This window comes from Melanotaenia boesemani, chromosome 12 (assembly GCF_017639745.1).
Source record: "Melanotaenia boesemani isolate fMelBoe1 chromosome 12, fMelBoe1.pri, whole genome shotgun sequence".
NCBI lineage: Eukaryota > Metazoa > Chordata > Actinopteri > Atheriniformes > Melanotaeniidae > Melanotaenia > Melanotaenia boesemani.
In genome coordinates, this window is record NC_055693.1 from 16,891,010 (window position 1) to 16,913,624 (window position 22,615).

The 22,615-nt window shown below is 40.1% G+C and overlaps 1 protein-coding gene across 3 annotated transcripts in view; it reads left to right on the forward strand.

Moving 5' to 3' along the window:
• Positions 1–22,615, forward strand: part of LOC121650360 (FERM, ARHGEF and pleckstrin domain-containing protein 1) — a 54,853-nt gene that overhangs the window by 18,863 nt on the left and 13,375 nt on the right. For 2 of the 3 annotated variants that reach the window (XM_042001836.1, XM_042001838.1), the window contains exons 3-13: positions 11,618–11,722; positions 12,233–12,275; positions 13,452–13,530; positions 14,212–14,309; positions 14,683–14,797; positions 16,776–16,923; positions 17,050–17,145; positions 17,233–17,396; positions 17,518–17,586; positions 17,674–17,749; positions 18,644–18,854. In XM_042001836.1, coding sequence (XP_041857770.1) covers positions 11,618–11,722; positions 12,233–12,275; positions 13,452–13,530; positions 14,212–14,309; positions 14,683–14,797; positions 16,776–16,923; positions 17,050–17,145; positions 17,233–17,396; positions 17,518–17,586; positions 17,674–17,749; positions 18,644–18,854 — 1,204 coding nt within the window. Of the gene's footprint in view, positions 1–4,274; positions 4,280–5,551; positions 5,556–11,617; positions 11,723–12,232; positions 12,276–13,451; positions 13,531–14,211; positions 14,310–14,682; positions 14,798–16,775; positions 16,924–17,049; positions 17,146–17,232; positions 17,397–17,517; positions 17,587–17,673; positions 17,750–18,643; positions 18,855–22,615 lie in introns of those variants that run through there. The other variant, XM_042001837.1, reaches the window with a different exon arrangement.

The following is a 22,615-nucleotide window of genomic DNA, read 5'->3' on the forward strand; positions in this document are numbered from 1 at the left end:
CATTAAAATGGGCACTGAAATGTGTCAAAATCATTTGGCTGTCCAGATTTAGTGCCACAGAAAGTCTCTGAATCCAGTTTCTTTTTTGAATGCAGCACAAATAGGGAACAGATACTACAGCAACAGGTGCAGTGTTGTGGTCCCACTGTGGGTGGAACTAATTCAGCAGCTGCAGAATTCTCCTGGTCTGTTTCTTGTAAGCTGTAAAGGAGGAGCTTTGAAGGTCCTCCTCTGAAAACAAAGAAGAAAATTTCAGACACAAGAAACAGTTATTTTATGAGGCAACATCTTGTTCATCATGAGAGAATCCATCTGTCCACGTTCAAGCTGTTTGTTTGCACCCAAAACCCAAAAGTTCAGACCCAATCTGCATTCTGGGGGCTACTGACAGTTTTTTTGTGTGTGTGTGATTAAGAAGTCAACAATAAATGTAGATGTTTTATCCGCCTAGCCTAAACTACCTTCCCTCTTCCAAATTGCTTCTCCACAGTATAAAGATTGGTCCCTCGAGGTATGATATTTATGCAATGTAGTGAATGGATTGAACATATTCTCACTGAATCATGCATTTTTTCACAATTTTTATCCCCCAGCAGGTTGCAGACTGTTCTTCTGTCACCATGATGGAAGTGACTGAGGCTGTTTTGTTTGTTTTTTAATCTAGTTTAGCTTAAGGTGGTTGCTTATAGGCCAGAAGAACAGCAGTTCCACTATTAGTATAAAGTGCTTCTTCACAATTCCATTTCAAACTGGGACTGATTTGCCTTAGTTGTGCATGACCGTCCTGTTTTTTAGGTATGTAAGCAGACTGGGGGTTTAAATTGATGTAATGGCACATTGCTATGCTACCTCTGTTCAGTCAGTGTTAAAGAACAAAGGTAAAGCTAAATGAGGATGCCTTTTTTCCCCTCTGCAATATAGCCAAAACTTAAAATGCTAGAATAGTTATCAATAAATTCTATGGGAATATTAACCTTACCATTTGGCTCAAAGGACTACTGTGTTTAAGTAGTAGTGCTGCAGGCTTCAAAAGATGCTTTTTAATCATCTTCACACTGCTTTCTAACTCAAGAGAGACTTTAATTTGACACCACCTTTAAGGATTACATTTCTTTCTGCATAGACACACCAATCTATCTCGTTTAGTGTTAGTGAGATGGATGTGTGTGTTTATTTAATTAAAAGACACTGAACTGAAATTTCTTGCCGTCCTATTTAGTGTACCCTGAGACAGACGGTCTATCTCAGATCTGATGGCTATGCTGTTGCTGAACACTGCCTGTACCAAGTACAGCATCAGTGCTTTTTCAAACTGAGAGTGATTCCTTGGCAGCTGACCTTAATCCTCCTCTCCAGGAACTGCAGGCTTGGTCAGAGGCTCTTGTCTTTAAAGCTGTATGTTCTAAGGTCAGTTATATTCTGACCAAGAAATCCCAGCTCATGGACCAAGAGATAATTATAAGTTTTCCATTTTATCTCTGACTTATTGTAATTTTTTGGTACCGTTTTGTTTGAATTTTATGTAGTGCATTGGTTGGAAAATGACAAATAATAAAGCTGAAGAATTTTTATATTACATAACAGGGATAGCTGCATCATTTTTTATTATTATTTTTTTTTTTCACTAATTTGCCTGTTTTTTTCTTAGCAAAGTTTGGGATGTTACATCACAGCAGTCCTCATTAGTACAGTCACCTTACTACATCTCAGGGCTGAGGGCCTCTGGATTTGCTGCAATGGGGATTAAGTAGTTTAGGGCTAATCTCAAGAAGGCCACTCAATTGGCCTCACCAGCAAAGCAGCATGCACAGCTGTCATTATTCATTACTGTGGGAGATTACGGGTAAAGAGAGGAAGGTGAGGCAGGTAGCACCATCATTTTCCTCAGAGAGACTCTTAAACACAACACAAGCTCCAAAGTCTCATCTTTTTCACATTGTGTCCCTCTTCGGGAAATCTTTGGAGGTTTGTGTTGAGGTGGTAAGGTGGAAAAATTGCTCAGTTCCCTGTGTGTTAAAGGCACAGAGGGCACAGCTGAATTCCTGATGTTGTCAGTGGCTATATATATATATGTCTGTGTGTATATCCCTTAGAGATAGGGTGAGAATCTCGTTGATCCGGGAGGGGCTCAGAGTAGAGCCGCTGCTCCTCCACATCGAGAGGAGCCAGATGAGGTAGCTCGGGCATCTGGTTAGGATGCCTCCTGGACGCCTCCCTGGTGACGTGGTCCGGGCACGTCCCACCGTAAAGAGGCCCTGGGGAAGACCTAGGACACGCTGGACAGACTATATCTCTCGGCTGACCTGGGAACGCCTCGGGATCCCTCCGGATGAGCTGGTGAATGTGGCCGGGGAGAGGGAAGTCTGTGTTTTCCTTGCTTAGGCAGCTGCCCTTGCGACCCAACTCCGGATAAGCGGCAGAAAATGGATGTGTTGCGTTGCCTTAATCTAGCCCTAAAAATCTCTATTGTTTGTTTGCAATTTTCCACAAATACATGGAGAGGTATTAAAACATTTTTCCTTTTAGTAATTATATATCATCTAAACAGGAACCCTGCTTGAACCCACCACTGGAGTTCAACCTCCTCCTTCTTTAAGTCCTCCAGTTTGTTGTTACTGCCTTCTTCCTTGAATGTGTTTGAATTATTAATAGGTTTGGCTGTGTATTTTGCCAAACTAGGAACTACAGATTAAACGTACTCTTAATGAGTCATTAATACACAAAGTTTAAATGACATCCCACATTAATTCTTCGCTCGATTTATCCTGATCTCTCCTGCATACACATTATATAAGCAGACATTGCAGTGATTATGTATCTGCTCCAATATTTGCTCGATGCTGTTCATTCAGCCAGTGTGGAACATTTAGTTATAGTTAATTAATGGACCTTGGAAATTCATTTTTCCACAAGAATGTGTCCCATCTGTTTTGCATCTGATAAATTTGTGCAGGTCCAAGGCTCAGCAGGGTAGAGCTGGCCTACTTGTCTGTTTGAGACAGTGTCCAGAAAGATGAATCAACAGCTGGTTCTCTGGCTCGTACCTGACTCCAATAATAACTTGAGATTTCTGATATTTACTTAGAGAAAACTGACCTACTTTAAGAAACAGAATATTACAGCAGATTAGAAACATGTATTCATTATTCTAAACTCTAGTTGCATATATATCTGCTTGCTTTCCCACAACTCATTTGACATTCAGAACTAGTGTCACAAGAGAGATGTAAACAGTCCCGATGTGTTCTGGCTGAGCTTATTGGGAATGCGTGCATGAAACTGGAAGACAGCTCTGCACTGGTTCGTGCTTGGCCTTGTCAAACTGTGAGAGATTTTTTTTGGCTTGCAGGTTTTGCAGTTAGTTATGCAGAGGGCAGATGAAGGTTTGTGCCATTAAAAGTATTTTTGCTCGTCTCATGTTGTTGTTGTACCTCATGTTCTGATTTTGAGTCTATTTGAAGTTTATTCACTTAATGCATTAGTTAAGATTATTTTTCTCATCCTGATCACTTCTACTTGTCCTAAGAATCAGAGGTAATCACGTTTGATTTCAGCCAGGCACACTGCAGAAACCCACTTTGATCTAAATAAAAGATATGAATACTTATTTTACGAAGAAGACCAAGGAACTGAAAAATCCCAATGCAGTAAAGTAATTATATTTGACAATATTTTTTTGAGAAAAGCAAAAATATCTAGGCTTTAAAAGGGCATGAAATTTCTTAAATTAATAGGGAAATACTCGTTTAAAGCTCTGTACTTGGTCCATTTAACTCAAAATCAGCTAATTTATTTCTTCACTGTTTGTTTCTTCCTTTACTTTAAAGTTTGAAAGATAAAAAGAGAGAATAAATGTCTTGAAACCTTATAAACTCATATTTTGAACCACAATAACAAAAAATGTTTGGTTTCTTTTGAATCATAAAGAACCTTTTGAGTACTTAACTACAATTATAATGTCTTTTTGGTTTGTTTAGGTCCAAAAATGACTTATATGTGAGCATGTGATGCTTAATGACTAATTAGTCTTAAAAGATGCAGTTTGGCATCAGCCAGTTTCTCTGACAAAAATTTAGCTTTATGGGCATGAGAATACTAATTTAAAGATTTGCAGCCTAAGTATTAAAAATGAATAATTGGTACTATAAAGTGAGTTTGAATAGCATTTGATCATTTTTTTGTTCCACTCTCTGGTGAAGTCAATAATACAGTCACCTGATATGAGGATCAACATGATGCGCAACAGGAGCCTGATCACTGAAATCTGTCTCTTTGACATGTTTTTGTGTTAAGATTATCTACAAAAATCTCTTTCCTGGCCTGACCTTGTGGTACCTGTCTCTCACGGTTACACTTACTTAATCTGCTAATTAACCTATCGATTTCCTGCACACCCTTGCAGAGCTCTACAGGATTCAGTGCTACATGACAGAACTCACTATATCTTAATTCAGCAGATGGTGATAATGGCTTTTCTGTCATAGCTTAAAAAGAAATCCTCTAAAATGACACTGAGTCTGTTAAATTTGCAGCTTATGATTGTTTTCTTTAGTTTGGCAATTATTTGTTATTTATTTTTTAAGGAAAAAGTTAAAATGTTTTCAAGTAGCTTCTTCAGATTGTCCAAATCCTACAAATTTTATTTTATTTTATTTTATTTTATTTGTTACAAGTATGCCTGTAACAACCAATGGCAAAGCAAGTCCTCCAAAGCTTAAGCCCAGGCTATTGTTGAAGTAGATCTATATCAAAGTAACTCTCTGGGTTGGTATACAATTGCCTGTAACAAAGCTGAATTTCCTGTAATAAAGGACCATGACCTCAAACTGTGGTACGTCACAACTGTAAGCCTGCACAGTGCTGTGAGATGGTGTTGTTAGGCTCTAGGAATTGCCTCTTTTGGACCAAGCATCAATTAGCCATTCAGAAAAGCTGCAGTTTTTGGCACATCTACACTTTTCCAGTCTTGGATGTTGCTCCTTTAAATTAAACAGTGACTATTTGTTTAAATAAAAGGTCTTTTTATGTCACTTCATTCTCATATATGTTTGTTTAGTTTATAAAGTAGCAGCACTTTTGTTATTCAGCTCTAAAATCTGCCTTTATCTTCCTCAGCAAACTGTGGAGTTTGTACTTATATGTGAAGTGATGCATCTTCCCTCTGAGTGACAGTAATCCTCAGCTCTGGGAAGGGATGGCAGTGGGGAATAACCAGCATGGGTTCAGAATTTGAAGCGATTTAGGCAGATGAGGATAAAAGAGGCTGATGTTTTTGGTGATTCCTGGTGCCTTAAAACCCTCTTCTTGCCCTCTGGTTATTTTAATGATGTTCGACATTCGGCTGAGGCATGGCAATACTAAAAAACATTCACTGATGTGTTGCATCAGTGTGTGTACAGCACAGCGCCGCATTTTTGTATTTGCAGAGCATGTTTGTATGATTGCTTGTTTACCGTCTGCACTAACGACACACACCCACAACTGTTGGGTCTCTTTTCTGATTTATGGTCCTCTGACAAGCAGTGGGAGGTCTTTGCACAAATTCACACAGCTCGGCGCTGTTACATATTCAGCAGCACAACAGGACACTTAATTGTTCTTTATGCAAAATCAATAGGGTGGATATCAAAGAGAGGAGGAGGAAGAGGCTGAGAGCTCTGGTGAATCCAGGGGACACTATTTTCACGGTTGTCCTCTCAGGCCTGGAGGCTGGCCGTCTGTGACAGAATGACTCTGACAGCTGTGGCAGCCTGATCATCACATTCCTTTCATTTTTTTTCTTCTCTATCACATGAGTTTGAAAACAATAAACAAAGGAATTGAAAGCAGGAGATGCCTTGATACTAAAATTATTTTATTACTCCAGTTTCACTGAGGCTGAGACGAATCACTTGTGTTTTGATTTTTTATATAATGATATAAAATGCCATCTTATGGGCCAACATCTGTAGGTATGTAAATTGACGGGATTATCCAAAGATATGCCTCCCTTCCTCTTGTCTTTCTATCAGCTTTGTAGTGTAGTCACCCTGGGAACCTCTGCGGCACATGACCTGAATCTCAATGAGCTTTATCTGCTGCTGACCTCTCTTTCCATTACAGTGCATATATACAGTACCTGCTCTGGCTTACACACTATGTGCAAATATACCCACATGTGCTGTTAATAACTTAGAATAAGAGTATGGGCTCTGGTCTGTCATGCACGCCTCTCATATGTTTGTAATAACACCACAAGGAGGATGCAGTGTGGGGATGTGTGTGCCCACAACTGTAAACAGCTCTGTAATCTCATCCCTGCCCCAGGCAGCGGTATCAGAAAAGCCATGGTTCACTGGAAAGTATCTAAGATTATTGCTGGGGGTTTCCACTGCTATGTCACACTTGTGAATGTTGAAATCATGTCATCTGAAAGCAGGTTTTAGTTTCTGACAAAACGTTAATTAAACTTAGTGGTTTTCTTGTTAAATTAACACAGCAGATGTTTTTATTTTTTCCAGAAATGACCTTTTACCTGCTTTCCATTTGCTTATTCCCTTCTTTGCATAACACAGTCATATTGGACCTCAATCACAACTGAAAACCTCCTGCTGGGACATGACTGCTCCATTATCTAGCAAGGTATAACTGAACCAGCGGGTGCTGTAGGAGCAGCATAGCCTGAGATACAAGAAAAGGATAAAACAAACCATTAATTCTTCCAATTATAATAACTCTGCATCAGCTTCTCCAGTGCAACACAACCAAAATATTCATCCAGACATGGTTCCCTTTGTTCCTTCTTTCTATCTGGAGCCTTAAGGCAGTGGCAGTCTGTTTGCCACCCATGGCACCCACCCCCACCCTTGAACAACCCCCAATAGAAGTTTGGCGAGCACTGCCTGGTCTGGCTTATTGCGGGTGAAGTGGAGCATACCAACAACTCCTGGAGGGGAGCAGTTAAGGGATCACAAAGCTTCTTTACACCTGACCTTTATAGCTTTTTTTTTATGCTGACAGGAGCTTACTAACAAGGGGTGTGTGGGGGGGGGGGGGGGGGGGGGAGGAGGAGAGGCCCAGACATTGCTGTCATCTTCATTTAGCCATTTTTCTGTCAGCCTGTGCATGTGGAGGTCAGTGTAGGCATGCAGGCATGCTTGCACTTGTACAAATATAAACAGTAGTAGAGTCCATGTTCAGATCTAATGCAGCCAGACAGACTGTACACGCACGTCTGGCGTGGGACTGCTGATTCAGGACGCATCGTCTCACTCTGGAATCGACTGCTCCTATGAAAACAAGCTCTGCTGTTTTATAGATAGAGGTCATAAAAATGGAGATTAGTGACATTTTCTTGGCATTGCAGATGATGAAAGAAATGTCATCTGCTGAGCACGACCTTTTCTTCTGGTGCAGAGGCTGCACGACTTGAGAGAACTGAGCTAGCTGGGTGTTAGACGGGAGAAGTCACAAGTCTCCCTCCTTTCTGCGATGATCCTACTCTCTGTCATCAGCCCTCTCTGATATCTGCATGTGTGCAGTTTTCATAAAGACTACTTCATTATAGAGTCTGTAATTTAGTTTATTTTACAGTTGAGATGAACAAAGGAGCGAAGTGCTGCAAGTGCACTTAAAAGTACAAATGAATACCTCTCTACAGTCAGACTAGCAGAGAAAATTAATTTTTGCATTTACAGCTTCAGTGACCTAAATTAACTGAATTTGCTAGTGAGCCATGCTAACGGCATGCCTCTCAGGGACGTCATTGGTGTTCACTTCAGACCCAGGATGCAGGATTCATTACAGAAGTTAAATATGTGACACTTAAAATGAAGAAAAACACCCATTTGATATCTGGAAAAGCAGACACCAGGGATCAAACCCCTAATATTGCGACTGAGGGATAATTACTCCACCTACTGAACTAAATCAGATAAACTGATGGCATTTTATTTTATTAAATAAGCTGTTGGCATTGGAGACAAAACAGCGGGATGCAAAGTAACATCAAACATAATGTGCTTAGTCATGTACCTTGCTGAGAGATTCGACATTAGAGAAATCAAATTACTGTGTTTATCTGGCTAAAACCACATCTTAGAAATAACTGTAAACATGTTAATCCAAGAGATCATACTACACAAAATGTCTCAAGGACAGACCAACCGGATAATTCAGCTGGGAATTAAATTATTTGAATTACACAGTGTCCACCCCAGGAAAGTTATAAGAAGAAGCCTGTAAACAGAAGAAGCTGGTGATAGAACAGAATGAGAATCAGAGATAGAAGAACTAAATGTACATGGCTGTACAGCTGTCAACATGGTACTAGTTTGTGGCCCACTGAGTTAGTTGTTTTTTTTTACTGTAACTTCAACCAAAGAGATCAACTGGAAAGCTGGTTTCTAAAAAACTGAAAAGGGACAGATTATTTCCAATCATAAGAGAGTCAGAGCTACTTCAGTCAATAAATTGATTCCTTTCTGTAATGCACTCAGACAAGGACAGCGGTCCAATTTAATGGCTTAGTTTAGTTGTAACTGTAGCTGGTTATGATTGTGCATGTAAACATACTAATTAAGTCATTAAGAAAGGCAGTAATCCTCTGGTATCTATCCTTGGTCTACCACTCAAACGTCAGTGGGCAGTTTTTGATCAGGCCACTAATCAGAGCAGATGGAGCTTGTTGAAGAGTGGGGGAGCCTCTCAGTGCTGTTTAACAGGAAATCTATAAATATGCAGAGGCAAATTAAAGTATTCTGCCTCTTGGAGCCTGAACTAGCAAGATTCTTCATCTTGTATCTTTCTTCAGTGTGTGACAAGATTGGCATTAGTTCTAGCTCATGAACAAAATAAACATAACATAAACCAACAAACAATTAAACAGCTGATAAACTGATCCTTCCACTAAACTGGCTGTAAACTTTTTTCTTTTTACCAACAATCAAAAAAGGTTTTAATATGTAATTTGTTAACCTTTGACTAAATCCACTGTGACCAGGTGTTATAGAGGTCACTGTGCCGTGATGGATGGGGGAGGCATCTATGTGTTCTTGGGCAGGTTACTGAATCTTAAATAGGCTCTTTGTTGTATTGTAAGTTTGTGGGTGGGTGTAGAAAAAAGCTGCATATATAGAAAAAAAAATTTGTTGATAAAATTAGGAAAACAGTATATTTATATTGTGAGTGTACAGGTAAATACCAAGATCCCCATTTGGCCCTTCTTAAACAGACTAACATCTTTTCCACAACCACGGGATGTTTAAGAAAGCTGTTTAAGCTACTCATTGTATCAGTTGAGGTTACATAACTTGTTGCCAGCTGTAAGATAATCACCCATGCAGTAATTATCCAATAGGAGGCTCATACCTATTTGCTAGGTTTAATCCAGGTGGTGACTTTATTTTTGGCCAGGCAGTGTATTAGAAGGTCTATTATTATGACACAATATGAGGAGTCTCACAAACCTCAACATCCAAACAATCACGTAACTGAATCCACACTATTCTTCTACATAAACTACTCAGTACAACCCAGTAGCAGCTTGTTGTACACAATGTTCTGACAGCTAGGTGTCTTATTGCTCAGCAGTTTTACCATAAAAGTCGAGTTGATGTTGTGCCAGATTTTTATTATACCAAAAAAAAAAAAAATTCCTATTTTTTGCCTGCATGTCTGGTTCCATCTGTCCTATTAGAAAGCAGTGTCCAATAAAATCATACCAAAGTTAAAATAAGTGTTCACCTTTATGCAAAGAAAAGAACTATCTGTATTGTTACTAGGAAGATGAAGACCCCAGACACAGGCTGCAAAGGGTCACTGAACTGTTTGAATATGAAAATACGTGAGTCATAATACTATTTTCTTACACCACTAGCCTGAAACCCGCTAAGTAATTGGAATACAGGTACATGATATAGGTTTCAGGTGAGTTGTCTGCAAGGCTGGAGATTTCTAGACTGAAGACTGTGGTGTTAATTGTTCTTTGTGTCCGCCTGTGTCATGAGCCGTGAGTCTTAGTGACTTTCGCGTCATTAACGATGGTCCTCTTGATGAGCCGGCTGCACCAGTGTCACGTGGCAGCACTGACTCAGCCTGACACGGTCTGAGAAAGCTGCATTTAATCAAGCATTGCCCAGCTTTAATCAGCTTCTGCTTTACCCATCTCTGCTTGTCTTGTGGTCATCTTCATGCAGAAAACAGATTTATAGAGCTGCGCATGAGAGTGCTCCAGTCAGAAAAGCTCTCTGTAGCACGCTCTGCATCCAGCTTGGGTATGTCTGTTAGTCATGTAACCGGAGCCCTTGCATAGCACAATCCCTATTCTTGTTCAGAAAACAGAAGAAATAGAATTTGTTCAGTGGCCTTTCAGGAAGTAATGCATGCCCGATGGCTTCTTTCCCTCCTGCCTTCCTGTGAGTTCCCTCATCAGTTCTGTCACCATATGGAAACAGCTGGTCCTCTGTAGTAGGATGCTTTCTGCACAGCATGAAAACAACCTGGAGGGAGGCAGAGTGCTACACAGGAAGGAGAGACACGGGAAGGAGTGGTGGGTGGGCTTGTTTGAGGAAGATTTTGGATTTGCTTGTGGACAAGTAATCACTGTCCGTAAGCTGGCTTAGGTTTTTATTCTGTAAGCATTAATAAGAACACAGACTGTGTCATTATTTAGTTATTAAACCCTAGTTAGGTTTATAGTCAGACAAACCCCCTCAGCCACATCATGGAAATTCTTTTAATAGCAAATACCTCAGCAACTCACTGTCCTTTTCGGTAAAGCAGAGGACAAAAAGCTTCCTTGAAACATAATCAGACACAACTCCATAACTATTATCCAGACCAGTGGGGGAGATGGCTACTACAAACATTCACATTCTGTAGCTGTGATACTCTCTGCACTTGTGCAAACCAGTCACGAGAAAGCAGCCACGCAGAAATTCTCCTGCTGTGTGCCTGACAGAGTTCTGTCCTATTTGGGCATTTGTAACATTAGTCTTTCTGTGGAAATCCCTGACATCAACTTGACCTTACATGGGAAAATTTCTTTTTCTCTTAGGATATGGTGGGGTTTTGAGGTTTGTGTGTTTGTCACATTGCCAATAGTGTTTGCCAGTAAGTAGGGAGTTACGTCATTCTTCAAAGTGTTTGTTTGCTGTACATGGGGATGAGTGAGGACAGAGACGGATGGGGAAGTATTTATCCCATCCTAATAATGAATCAACCTCTAAGGCTGACGTGATGTCATCAGTGAAGGGAATGACACTGAAAAGACAGATCAAAGATGAGGTCCACCCCCCTATAGCTGCAGAAGGGAAAATAGTTGAGCCTATGAATGCCAGGATGGAAATAAAGGGCCAGTAGAGGAATTTTAGACATAGAAAGTTAAGATTTATTTTGCCAACGTTTTACTTCAGTGAGCTCTGACAGGTCTGCTAAGCAGGGCTGTTTTTTGCCTGAGTTCTTTTTTGTGTCAAAGTCAATTTGGTGAAGGTTGTCCTCAAGTTTTTTTGTTTGTTTTTTTTTTGGCTGAAGACAGGCAAAATACCAGAGTGCAGCTTGACTGGAAGGGGAATAGTAACTGTTTCTGAGTTACTTTAACTTTGATTTCTATTTGTTTTTTTCCCTCTTTTGTTCACAGCAAAAAGCCTCAGGCAAGGTGCTGTTTGACCTGGTGTGCGCCCATATGAATCTCATTGAAGGTGACTACTTTGGCTTGGAGTTTCAGAACCAACAAAAAATGATGGTGAGAGGATTTAAGTAGATTACACCCTTATTTAGGGCTGGGCGATATAAAACAAATTTTCTATCTCGATCTTTTGTACTTGAATCACAATATACAATATATATATCTTAATTTTTTTTTTTTTTTTTTTTTTTTGTCAAGTAACCAAAGAGACAGTTCTAATTTACAGCCTTCAGTGCTAAATATACTTTTATTAAGGATCAGTAGCACATGTGCATTAAAATAGCTGACTGAAATCAAAATATCTTTATATTAAATTAAATGCTTCTAAAACAAATTAAAAAACAATATTTTCAATGACCATAAGAAAAATACAGCTGTGCAAAATGCAAAAGAAAAGATGCTTTTAACTCAAAACAAGCTATCTCGATATAAACGATATTCCCTCCGTCTATATTGCATCTGATAAAGTCTTGATATATTTGAAAATCTCGATATATTGCCCAGCCCTACCCTTATTTATTCTAGTAAAAACTACTGCTTTAATTACTTTATTTTCCACTTTCGCAGGTTTGGTTAGACCATATCAAACCTATTATCAAGCAGCTCAGACGTAAGTAATCCACAATGTTGTTCCTTCCTCTTTCTGAACCTGTTTTGATTTGAGTTGCTTCATCTGCAGAAATAGCCATTAAAACAATTAAGAGACCTAAAGCCAGGGATGTCAAACTCATCTAAGTTCATGTATCAGTGCTAGTTCATGTATGAATATCAAAAACTCCAAATTTTCCTTTTGTTTTGATGCAAAGAAGTACAAGTACATTATTAAGATGTTTATATTTAATGAACTATCCTTTTAGGGAACATTATGAACAGCTTGAAAATTCTTGAGCAAAATAAATGCATTTTTAGCCTTATTTTTGCCTCAGTTTATTTCATGCATTACAACGTATAGATCACAATGAATTTACAAAATCCCAAAACATTTAATCACAGGTATCTGGAAATGAAAAATACAGTATTTCATATTATGATTTGAGTAACTTTTCAGGAGCTAAAAGACATTTTAACCCATAAGAACCCGACGTGACATATTTGTTACATACGGTTTCTGAGACATTTTGCTTCAATTCATGGTATAAACTTTGCTCAAAATCCTGATGAACACTATCTGATACTTGTCTTCTGTCCCCTAACAGATACCTAGAAGCAGAAAACCACATTATAATATTTTTAATATATGACAGGGTAATAAATGGTAGATACACCCCCCCCCCCCCCCAAAAAAAAAATTTTTGACTCTTTGTTACATTTTGTTAAAGGGCCAAATAAAGACCTCATATTAAAAGAAGTTGACTTTTCTTACCATTCTTTTCATGGGTTGGGTCTTAACGGCTTAAGTGTACAATACTGTACCACATCTGTGTAGTAATCCTGACCACCTCAACTAACTCACCTCATCATACAAACTTAAGTCAGTGCTATAAAGTAAGAAAGATATAAAAGATATAACAAGTTATCCCCCTGTTTTGGAAATATTTTATACTTAAACATATAAAAATGCAATCTCACCTGGACAAACTAGTAATTACAGTTATTTTCATTTAAAATAAATGGCTGTTCTTGTCTTCTATGTCATTTTTACATTCAACAAATTTATCCTGTGGGCCAGATTGAACCCTCTGGTGGACCCGTTTTGGCCCTCAGGCTGTATTTTGACATATCTGCACTAAACAGTATGATTAAAGTCCAAACAGTCTAATGTATTTGATGCATGTGTCACACACAGGACCGAAACACACAATCCTGAGGTTTAGCGTGAAGTTTTTTCCACCAGACCATGCCCAGCTGCTGGAGGAGTTGACAAGGTGAGCTCCTCTCTAGATCATCTAGCTCTGCACAAACTTTGTCTTCTGCTTGGAACTGAAATGTGCATTTGTAAATATGTCAGCATGAGTGATACCAGCTGTGGCTGAAAGCAATTGTGGAGGCATAAATGAAACATGTGCCCCGGTTCCCGCAAGATTTATTCCCCCCTCGCCTCTGCAATGCACATGTCATGGTTGCCTTGCCTCTGATTTAGTCCTCTGGAGATTAGCGTGGTGAAGCTAATGATTTTCTGGTTTGTGTTCTGTAGCTGTGAAGCTGGCTCATGTGTTGCATATTTTTAAAGTCAGACTGGAGGAATAATTGATGTGCAGATAGCAAAGCTTGTGTCATTCTTTCAAACTTCATCTATTTGAAGAGAAGCTGCACAAAATGTTTTTTTTTATTTTGGTTCATGCAGTAACTTCTTTATATTTACACTTATATACATTAGTGATAGAGACAAATAGATCCAGCACACACTAGACCTTTGCAGGTACACTCTGTATTATTCAGACAGGCTGCATTTTGATCAAAAGTACAGACTTTGTCATTGTATTGCTTAAAATGTTTATTATTCTGTTTGACTTCAGCAGGGAGTGTTGGTAAGAGCCAAAGTGAAAAGCCAACCCTCACGACTATACTGTCGCATAATGTGATGGCTGTTTTGTGTATGTGGCCAGGTACCTGTTTGCCCTCCAGATCAAACAGGATCTTTCCGGTGGGCGTCTAACCTGCAACGACAGCAGCGCTGCACTGATGGTCTCCCACATTATCCAGTGTAAGACTCACAGGGCTGGTTCCTCATTTTAGTTAACAGATATGATAACTGTCTTTTAAAAATACATGTCTTTTACATGCTGAGCTTATCATCAAATATTGTCATACAGCACACTGTGCTCTATTGCAGATTGATTATCTTTGTGTTGCTATGGAGACCTTTCATTCAGATGCCTGAGCATAATCTTGCAAAGAACCCGCACACTTTCATTACTAGTCATTTCTTAGCTGCCATCCAAATGTTTAAAGGGTATTTTTATATCACAAAAAACAGCTTTAAAGCTGGCGCCTTTATTCTTTCACAAGAGCTGAGACACTTGGATCATGGAAGCTGTTCTGTGACTTAACTTGTCTTTTTCTTTTTATCTTTTCAGCTGAGATTGGGGACTTTGATGAGAGCCACTGTCGGTCACATCTCCTCAACAACAACTACATCCCTGATCAGATGCCCCTGATTGACAAGATCATGGAGTTTCACTCAAAACACATGTGAGTTATTGGGCTTTGAGAGCTTTACAACACGCTAAACTTAAAATGAGGTTTTCCACAGATCCAGTTGGTTTAACTCTGTTCACGAGGTTAGCAGAGGCATGTCTGAACACAAATTCTCCTCAGTCATGAACAGGAAATATTATTGCAGGCCTTGTGATTGTTCCACTGGGTTGTTTTATTACACAGGTGACACATGCAGGAAAGCAGTCGTTAAATGAATGGGTTCTGTCTGAGAGTGCTATGTGCAGCTTTTTGACATTTATCAACTTAACCAATCTTTCTAAGCTGTTTCGCAGCCCCTGGCAAGACAAAGACAGGAGTTTGTTTTCTACTTTATCAATAAAAACTACTATGGTCGAGAAGCAAATTTGAGAACTTACTTAAACTGAGCACATGACAAGTATTTAACGTTTTGCTCTGTGCTTTTGTCTTGTTTCTAATTTAATGCACTTGTAATGGATAAAATTCCCCACCCCCCACCCCACGAGTAAACATTTAAACAGAGGTTGGTTTTATTGTAAGGAATGAGAGGATGGTGGTTGACAAAAATATCCTGGGAAGGCAATCTGGTCACATGGTGCAGAAGCACACTCCAAGACAACTTGGCTCTGGGATCTGAAAACACTAATACTTAAGCATAAGTCCAATATCTAGATGTATGGTCAAGAGAACAGGCAATGGTCATACACGGAGAAGAAGTCTTTTCCAAGGAGGAAAGCGAGAATTAGTGGTCATCAGTCAGAGCAGGGATTGGCGTTCAGATAATCACAAGGTGAGGAAGAGCCATCGTGGGCAAAGCAAGGCAAGGGTAGTCCTGGGATGTGCCTTGGTCGGTAACAGGAAAACTGGAACATGGAAACAAACACTGAACCTTAATTTGGCACAAGGCTGTCAATAATCTGGCAATGAAGAAGGGAGTGGAGAGAGTTTAAATAGGGCTGAGCACAGGTGAGGATAGGGAACAATCAGGGAAGCCCAGGTGGAATGAATTAACCTGACTGAGGAAGCAATCACTAGAGGCCTGGTAGAACATGAACCATTACAGCAGTTGGGAATATATTAGTGAAAACCTTCCATATCTTCTCTTATAATTTATCAAACTACACCCATCAGGGTGTAAGTTACTGAAGTCAAAGCTTTGCAAACATTCGCCCTCCGCCTTTACAATGTGCCATGAGCCACATGTAGGTGGCTGCTGCAACATCAGGGGCTAGACTAGATTTGACTGCTCTCTTTGACTCGCTCTTTTTCCACCGCTTGTCCGTTGACAACTGGAACTGCAGCTCCTCTGGCTGGGTGCCATGTCAAGTTAAATCTCTTGTTAAGCACCACACACACAGGAAACAGGAAGCCTTATCCACTGATAAGAATTAGGAAAGTTAGTTAACATTTGCGGCCCCTCCCTGACCTCCCACTGCAGCTCTATAAACTCAGATTAACATTAGAAACCTGGATGCACTCAGTCTCTGTCTTTCACCTCAGTTAGAGATACACTCAAAGAAGGATGATAAGCCAGGGTTTCATTTATTTGTCCAGAAATTTGCTGAAACAATATTAAATGCTACACACTTCACTTGTTATGTCTAAATGTTAAAACCTTGAAGAACAGTTGGATCCTTTTAAATGAGCATTGTCTTAATCGACCCTCCTCTCGTCTTTGGAAACATTTTTCAGTAACAAGTGAGAAAGTGATAAAGCTGGTATTTATTTTGTCAGCAAATCCTTGTATATATAATTAGTAAGTTAACTGTCTGAAACAAGATGCTGTAATTTTAGCAGATTAATTTGCAAGTTGAGCTAGTTTTTAGGGATTTATTCTAACTGGTTTCTCTTGTGAGTATCATAGAGACAGAATAGATGTATGCATGGTGGAAAACATCACAGAGCCCACGTTAATGCCTCATTGAAGGATTTTCATCTGTTTTGGTCAATAGAAAAGGCCTGTGTAACTTCACCTCTGTGCTTTGTGTTACAGAGGTCAGACACCAGCAGAATCAGATTATCAGCTATTAGAGGTAGCTCGCCGGCTGGAGATGTATGGGATTCGGCTTCACCCTGCCAAGGATCGTGAGGGGACAAAGCTAAGTCTGGCTGTGGCACACACAGGTGTCCTGGTCTTCCAGGTTAGTCATGCTGGTTTGTCAGTCACAGATCAGGTAAATGTGACTATGAAAGAAATGTGGACTCACCTCAGCCAGTGGTTACATTTGTGAAAAGGTTTTTAATTTACAATTTTTTTTCATTTTCAGGGACACACAAGGATAAACGCCTTCAACTGGTCTAAAGTTCGCAAACTGAGCTTTAAGCGAAAACGTTTCCTTATCAAACTGAGGCCAGATCTAAATGTTAGTGATGCTGTTTGCTTATTCTTTTGTAAAAACAAAAAATACTATTTCAGGGCTGTAAGTTTATATCTTAATTCTTTCCTCCAGAGTTCATATCAGGACACTCTTGAGTTTCTGATGGCCAGCAGGGACTGCTGTAAAGTCTTCTGGAAGATCTGTGTTGAATATCATGCCTTCTTCCGCCTCTTTGAAGAACCTAAACCCAAGCCCAAACCTGTACTCTTCACACGAGGCTCCTCCTTCAGATTCAGGTAGAATTTTTGTATCATAAAGCTGCTCTCCAGGAGCAGGACTAAAGGCACTTACTTAATAGTCTGCCACAGCTCTTCCAGAAAAAGCTCATTATTATCTCTCTCATACTCACCCCTGCAGCGGTCGCACACAGAAGCAGGTGATTGATTATGTGAGGGAGTCTGAGTTTAAGAAGATCCCCTTTGAAAGGTAAAGGCTACAGATGTGCTTGACATATTTGGTTTAAGCAACGTGTTCAGAGTGTGTAATGGTGACTTTCAACATCTGTTCTGCCAGGAAACACAGTCGGGTCCAACAGAATAGTCGTCTGTCGCCGTTGCCTTCTCCACGCCACCATGAAGTGCCAACAGAGGTCAGTTTTTTGTATGTTTTTTTTAACACAGCATGTTTTATATGCTTTTTTTTCTGCATCCAGTTAACTTTATCTGAATGGGAGGAAAGAATTATCATTAAATTTGACACCCCCTGTGGTCCACAACAAGTTTAGATCATGTCATTGTATTTACATTGTGTAATTCAGTGGTTCCCAACCTGAGGTCCCTGGACCCCTAGGGTGTCCCTAAAAAAGTAAGGGGGGTCCCTGAGGCTTTGATGTTCAGACCCAATGTGATTTAAATTAAGGCCATGTCCACACAGACGAGTTAAGGTGTATTCACTTTTTTATCATTTAGGTGTTTAGTTCACATGGAACCAGTGTTTTGGGAGCCCGGACACACTAACTTTGCATCATTTCATTAATGAGGCATGTCTTATTTGCCACAGTGTGAATGATTTGTCCTTATTTTGAAAAGATAATCAGTCAGAATGCATCATTTATGGTGAGAAGTTAGATAATAAAAACATAAAACCAAGCATGGTTTCCACACAGGGCAGACGGGGGGGTCCACAGTATTTTTGGTAGCTGCATGAAGGGGGTCCTTGGGGAAAAATAAATTGGGAACAACTTGGGTAATGCACACTTGCTTTCAGGTCTAGTTTGCATTCATATAAGTCTGCTTTTTAATGCCATTTGCTAAATCTTTAGACATAGCCACACAGGAAATTGGTATTTTTTCATCCCTGTATGTGTGTGCATATACTTTGTAATGTGCTGAAAATAAATGAACCGACTATCTAAACAGAGTCCAAAACACAACAGGGTATTGTCAAGTATGGCAGATTTCGTTTAAAATTATCAAATCAAGTCATTTTAAATATTAATAGATTGCACGCTTTGATTTCTTAACTTTCCTCCTCCTGCTGGCAGAGTGGTTTTCCTGGAGACAGACTCAGCTCTCCTCCACGGCGTCATTGGAAAGAGTCAGTACTGGTGAGTGCAGAGGACCCATCGGCATTGCGGATGAAGGCGAGTCCTTTCCATCAGAGAAATGGTCATGAAGACAGAAGAGGATCTGCGTCCAGGCTGGAGGAGACGAGAGGCTCACCACAACAGACCCATCCAGAGCATCTGAACACAGGTCCAGCATCTTGGGCTGCCCAAGGCAGTAACGCCGCCCTCCCTTACATTAACTCCAGTGGTATAGATGGGGAATATAACATGGGCAGGGACCATTCTACTAAACCAAATTACAGTTATAGGGATCAGGCCATGCTGGGTCAGGGGTTTGGCTCTGGGGCCCAACAGGAGCCCTTTTTGGGTAGGATGCAGTACGTGGAGCCCCCTTCCTTTTCCAGAGCATCACACAACCTGACCCATGAACTAGACCATTTTGTCACACAGTCACGGCAAAAGGTAAACAAAAGTCCTGTCCAAAGCACTGTGGGTTATGACCATAACATAGAGAGGCGGAGTAGCAGCCCCCTCCCAGTTCCACATATGATGGGTTCAAGGAGTGTCAACATCAGTCCTGCCAGTAACACCCAACATCAAGCGCCATTTCTCAGTCACATTGAGCAGAATGGCTATGCTTTTTCTAATGATGGCAGATGCTCCCCCCTCCCAAGCAGATCTCAGCACTTGCAGAAACCCCAGAAGTTGCATCACAACACAAATACAGACGCACATAGAGGCGCATCCTCACCAGGACAAGAATCACGTCCTGTCTTATCCCGGGCCGAACGCATGGCTGCTCTCGAGCGCCGCATGATGGCTAATGGCCTCTCAGCACCAGGCAGATCCCGGTCCAGTCTGGGTCAGAAACGATCAGGAAAAGCTAACATAACACACGTGGGTGCAGTTCAAATGAACGAGGGCTCCCCCACCAGTGGTTCAGAGTCCAGTGAGTCTGAGATAGAGAACAAGGCCAACAGCAGTACCCCCATGATTCATGATAATCCAGTAGAGGCTAATTCCCCAATACCTAGGAGCAAGTTTTCCTTTGGCAGCCTCCAGCTGGATGAGGAGGCAGATGAGGATACTTACCATGCCTTCGGTGATGAGGATGCTGGACACATTTTTAGCTGTTAGTGTGCACAAAACAGGGGAGTGTGAAAGCCTTTGTTTGGGTCTAGATGGTCCACTGAAATAAAAACCACAGTAATCTTCTTAAGCATAGCAGTCCTAATAAAGCACTTTTCAGACATGCACTGTTGTCAGGGTTTCAGTGTTTTTGTCATAGAGAGGCTTTCACATCCACCTTCATTACTTGAAGCAAGCAAACATACACCAGACATGTGCCTTGTCAGGATTCCACACTCAACACTTTCTCATTTAGAAATGAGACTACAAAACACGTGTGTCATTGTTTCCATCTGTTTGAAACTTGAGAATGATGAAAATGTAGCAGATCTGCAGAGCTCAGTTCAGACAACTCAGATGCCTTATAATTTCCGGGAGGGAAATATCTTTCCATGATTGTCCATAAATGCATGTAACTCCACCAAATTGGTCAATTTTTGTGCACTTTTCTGCATAACACAATTTGTACTTGTTATTCATATTTTATAAACTATCAACTAATTTATAAAGTCATAAACTAACTGTTAATAGCTAATTCTTTTTAGTGATGAAGTTTCTAGGCTTGTTTTTTGTCTTCTTTTTTTTCTTCTGGCATTATTAATTCTGTGATTGTTACGTCTGTCTGGAGTATTTGATGTTGAAGCTAAAGTGATTAATGCTGCAAAAGCAATGATCAAAAATTCAGTATTCTTTTACTAACTTGAAACAAGCTTTATGAGTCATCCAAATGTGTTAGGAATAGTAAAGAAATGGCAACAGTGCATCACATTTTGAAAGACCTGCAGTGTCTTTCTCAGGCTGGTGTGTTACAGTGGTCGTTTCCTCACTCCACTACTGGCATTTTCCTGTCGGCTCAATAAGTAACTTGGAATCACAAATTAAATCCCTCTATCAGCTCCGGTCCTCAGGAGCCGCTGTCCTGCAGGTTTTTTTTGTTTCCCTGCTCCAACACACCAATTTCCTTCCAATGTGTCATTATGAAGACGTTGACAACAAGCTGTTGGATCCATTTGATTTGAATCAGATGTGGTGAAGCAGGGAAACAACTAAAAGCTTGCAGGATAGTGGCACAACCCTGATACAGTTTCTATAAGATTTGCTTCAGTATTCCAAATAAAGTGTCATGACACTTTTGTTATTTTTGTCCTTTTGCACTTCTGTCTTTGTGTTTGTGTCTTATCTAAGACAGCAATGATCTTTTGTTACAGTTCTATTCTTTGTTTCCTTCATTCACTGTAAGCACTTCTCTGTCAGCATGAATCTGTCTTATCTTGTCTGTTTTTCTCCCAGCTGTGATTACATGTAAACCTGTTCTGTCACTGGTTTTGTGTGGTGTAGGGAAAAGTGGGAAATAAAGCAAGATTACCACTCTGTGGGTTCCCTTTTCTGCAATGATCCAGCTAACTGTTAATTATCCTAAAGCTGAGAGAAAATCAGGGTGCGGATGACAGGAGCTTTGGAATATGCAGGAAAATAGAAACCAGATTTAGTATCTCTGTTTGTGTGTGTGTAGTGTACTTGGGAAAGGCAGTTTAAGGGCAACACCTCAAAGCAAAGAGCCTTTTGGATCATTTGTCATAGTCGGCTGCGTTGCAGTGCTCCTGGAAAATTTTTAGCCCTGACACCAGGACACATATCCAAAGAGAGAGATGTGTGTATATCTGTTTGTGGCAAATGAGCTTAATCGACATTGGAACTGTAGGGGATGCAGAGTTACTGGATCACTGCAGCATCAGGGAGCCCTTTCTGGTGCACAGATCTTCCCCATAGACCTGGAATGACTATCAGAAAAAAACTTTGCTCCATCTAATTAAAAAAAAAATTTAATAAAATTGATTGCATCAAATTACAGTCACAGTTTTAAGGGAAAGACTTCTGTGTGTTCTCAACCACTGGTGTCCTTTAGGGTGTGTTTCCACTGCATGCTGTGCTAAACCAGGACTGTCATCCTGCTGTTCTGCCCTGGCTGCTCTCTGCATGCACTCTTCTGTATGTACTGTAATATCAACATGCCGATCTCATTCTTTTCATTGTCATTTCATAGTTATGTTTGCAGTCACAGATCAGAGTGTTATGTTAAGGCAGACTGTATTGTGCAAATGACACAAATGGCTTATAAAAGGAGTATTTTTATTGCTCACTAATTTGCATCCACTTATATTTTCACCTCAATGATAACAGAATCAACAAGATGATGCTTGTTAAGGAGTATTCATGAGGTTGTTTTTACATAAAATTAGAGAAGATTTAGAAGATTACATGCAAGTGCACACAGCTTTTTCTGTACTTTCTCTCTGTTGCTCACTTATTCACACACAGTGTTCTGTTAGATACTCACTGGCCTTTTTATGCTGCTTTTCTCACAATTTATGTTCATCTAACAATGTATATATGTAATACTAGAGTCAATAAAGACAAATCAGTTTTTTTTTTTAGATCTCAGCAGGTCTGGAGTCTGGTGCTCATTGTAGATGTTAGATCTTTTCCCTTCATATTCCCTAATTTATTATTATTTTTATTATTATTTTTTATAGTAATGCTTGAAGGATGTCTGTTTGGATCGTTTGTAGCTTTCCTGTGTGTTTTGTCATATTTTTCCCCTCAGTAGTGTTTAGACTTAATGTCCTGGTGTGTCAGGTTAATTACTACCATGAGTAGTGCTGGTTTGTCCTGTTATTATTATTTTATTTTTCTAAAACAACAGAAGACAACAGGGAGAGGTGGGCAAGTGGCAGCTCCAATATAGTAAGTAAGTTAAAAATTGATGTAGATGACACTAGGTAAGCTGCCCCTCTTGATCGTCCCGTAGTATGTGCCTCA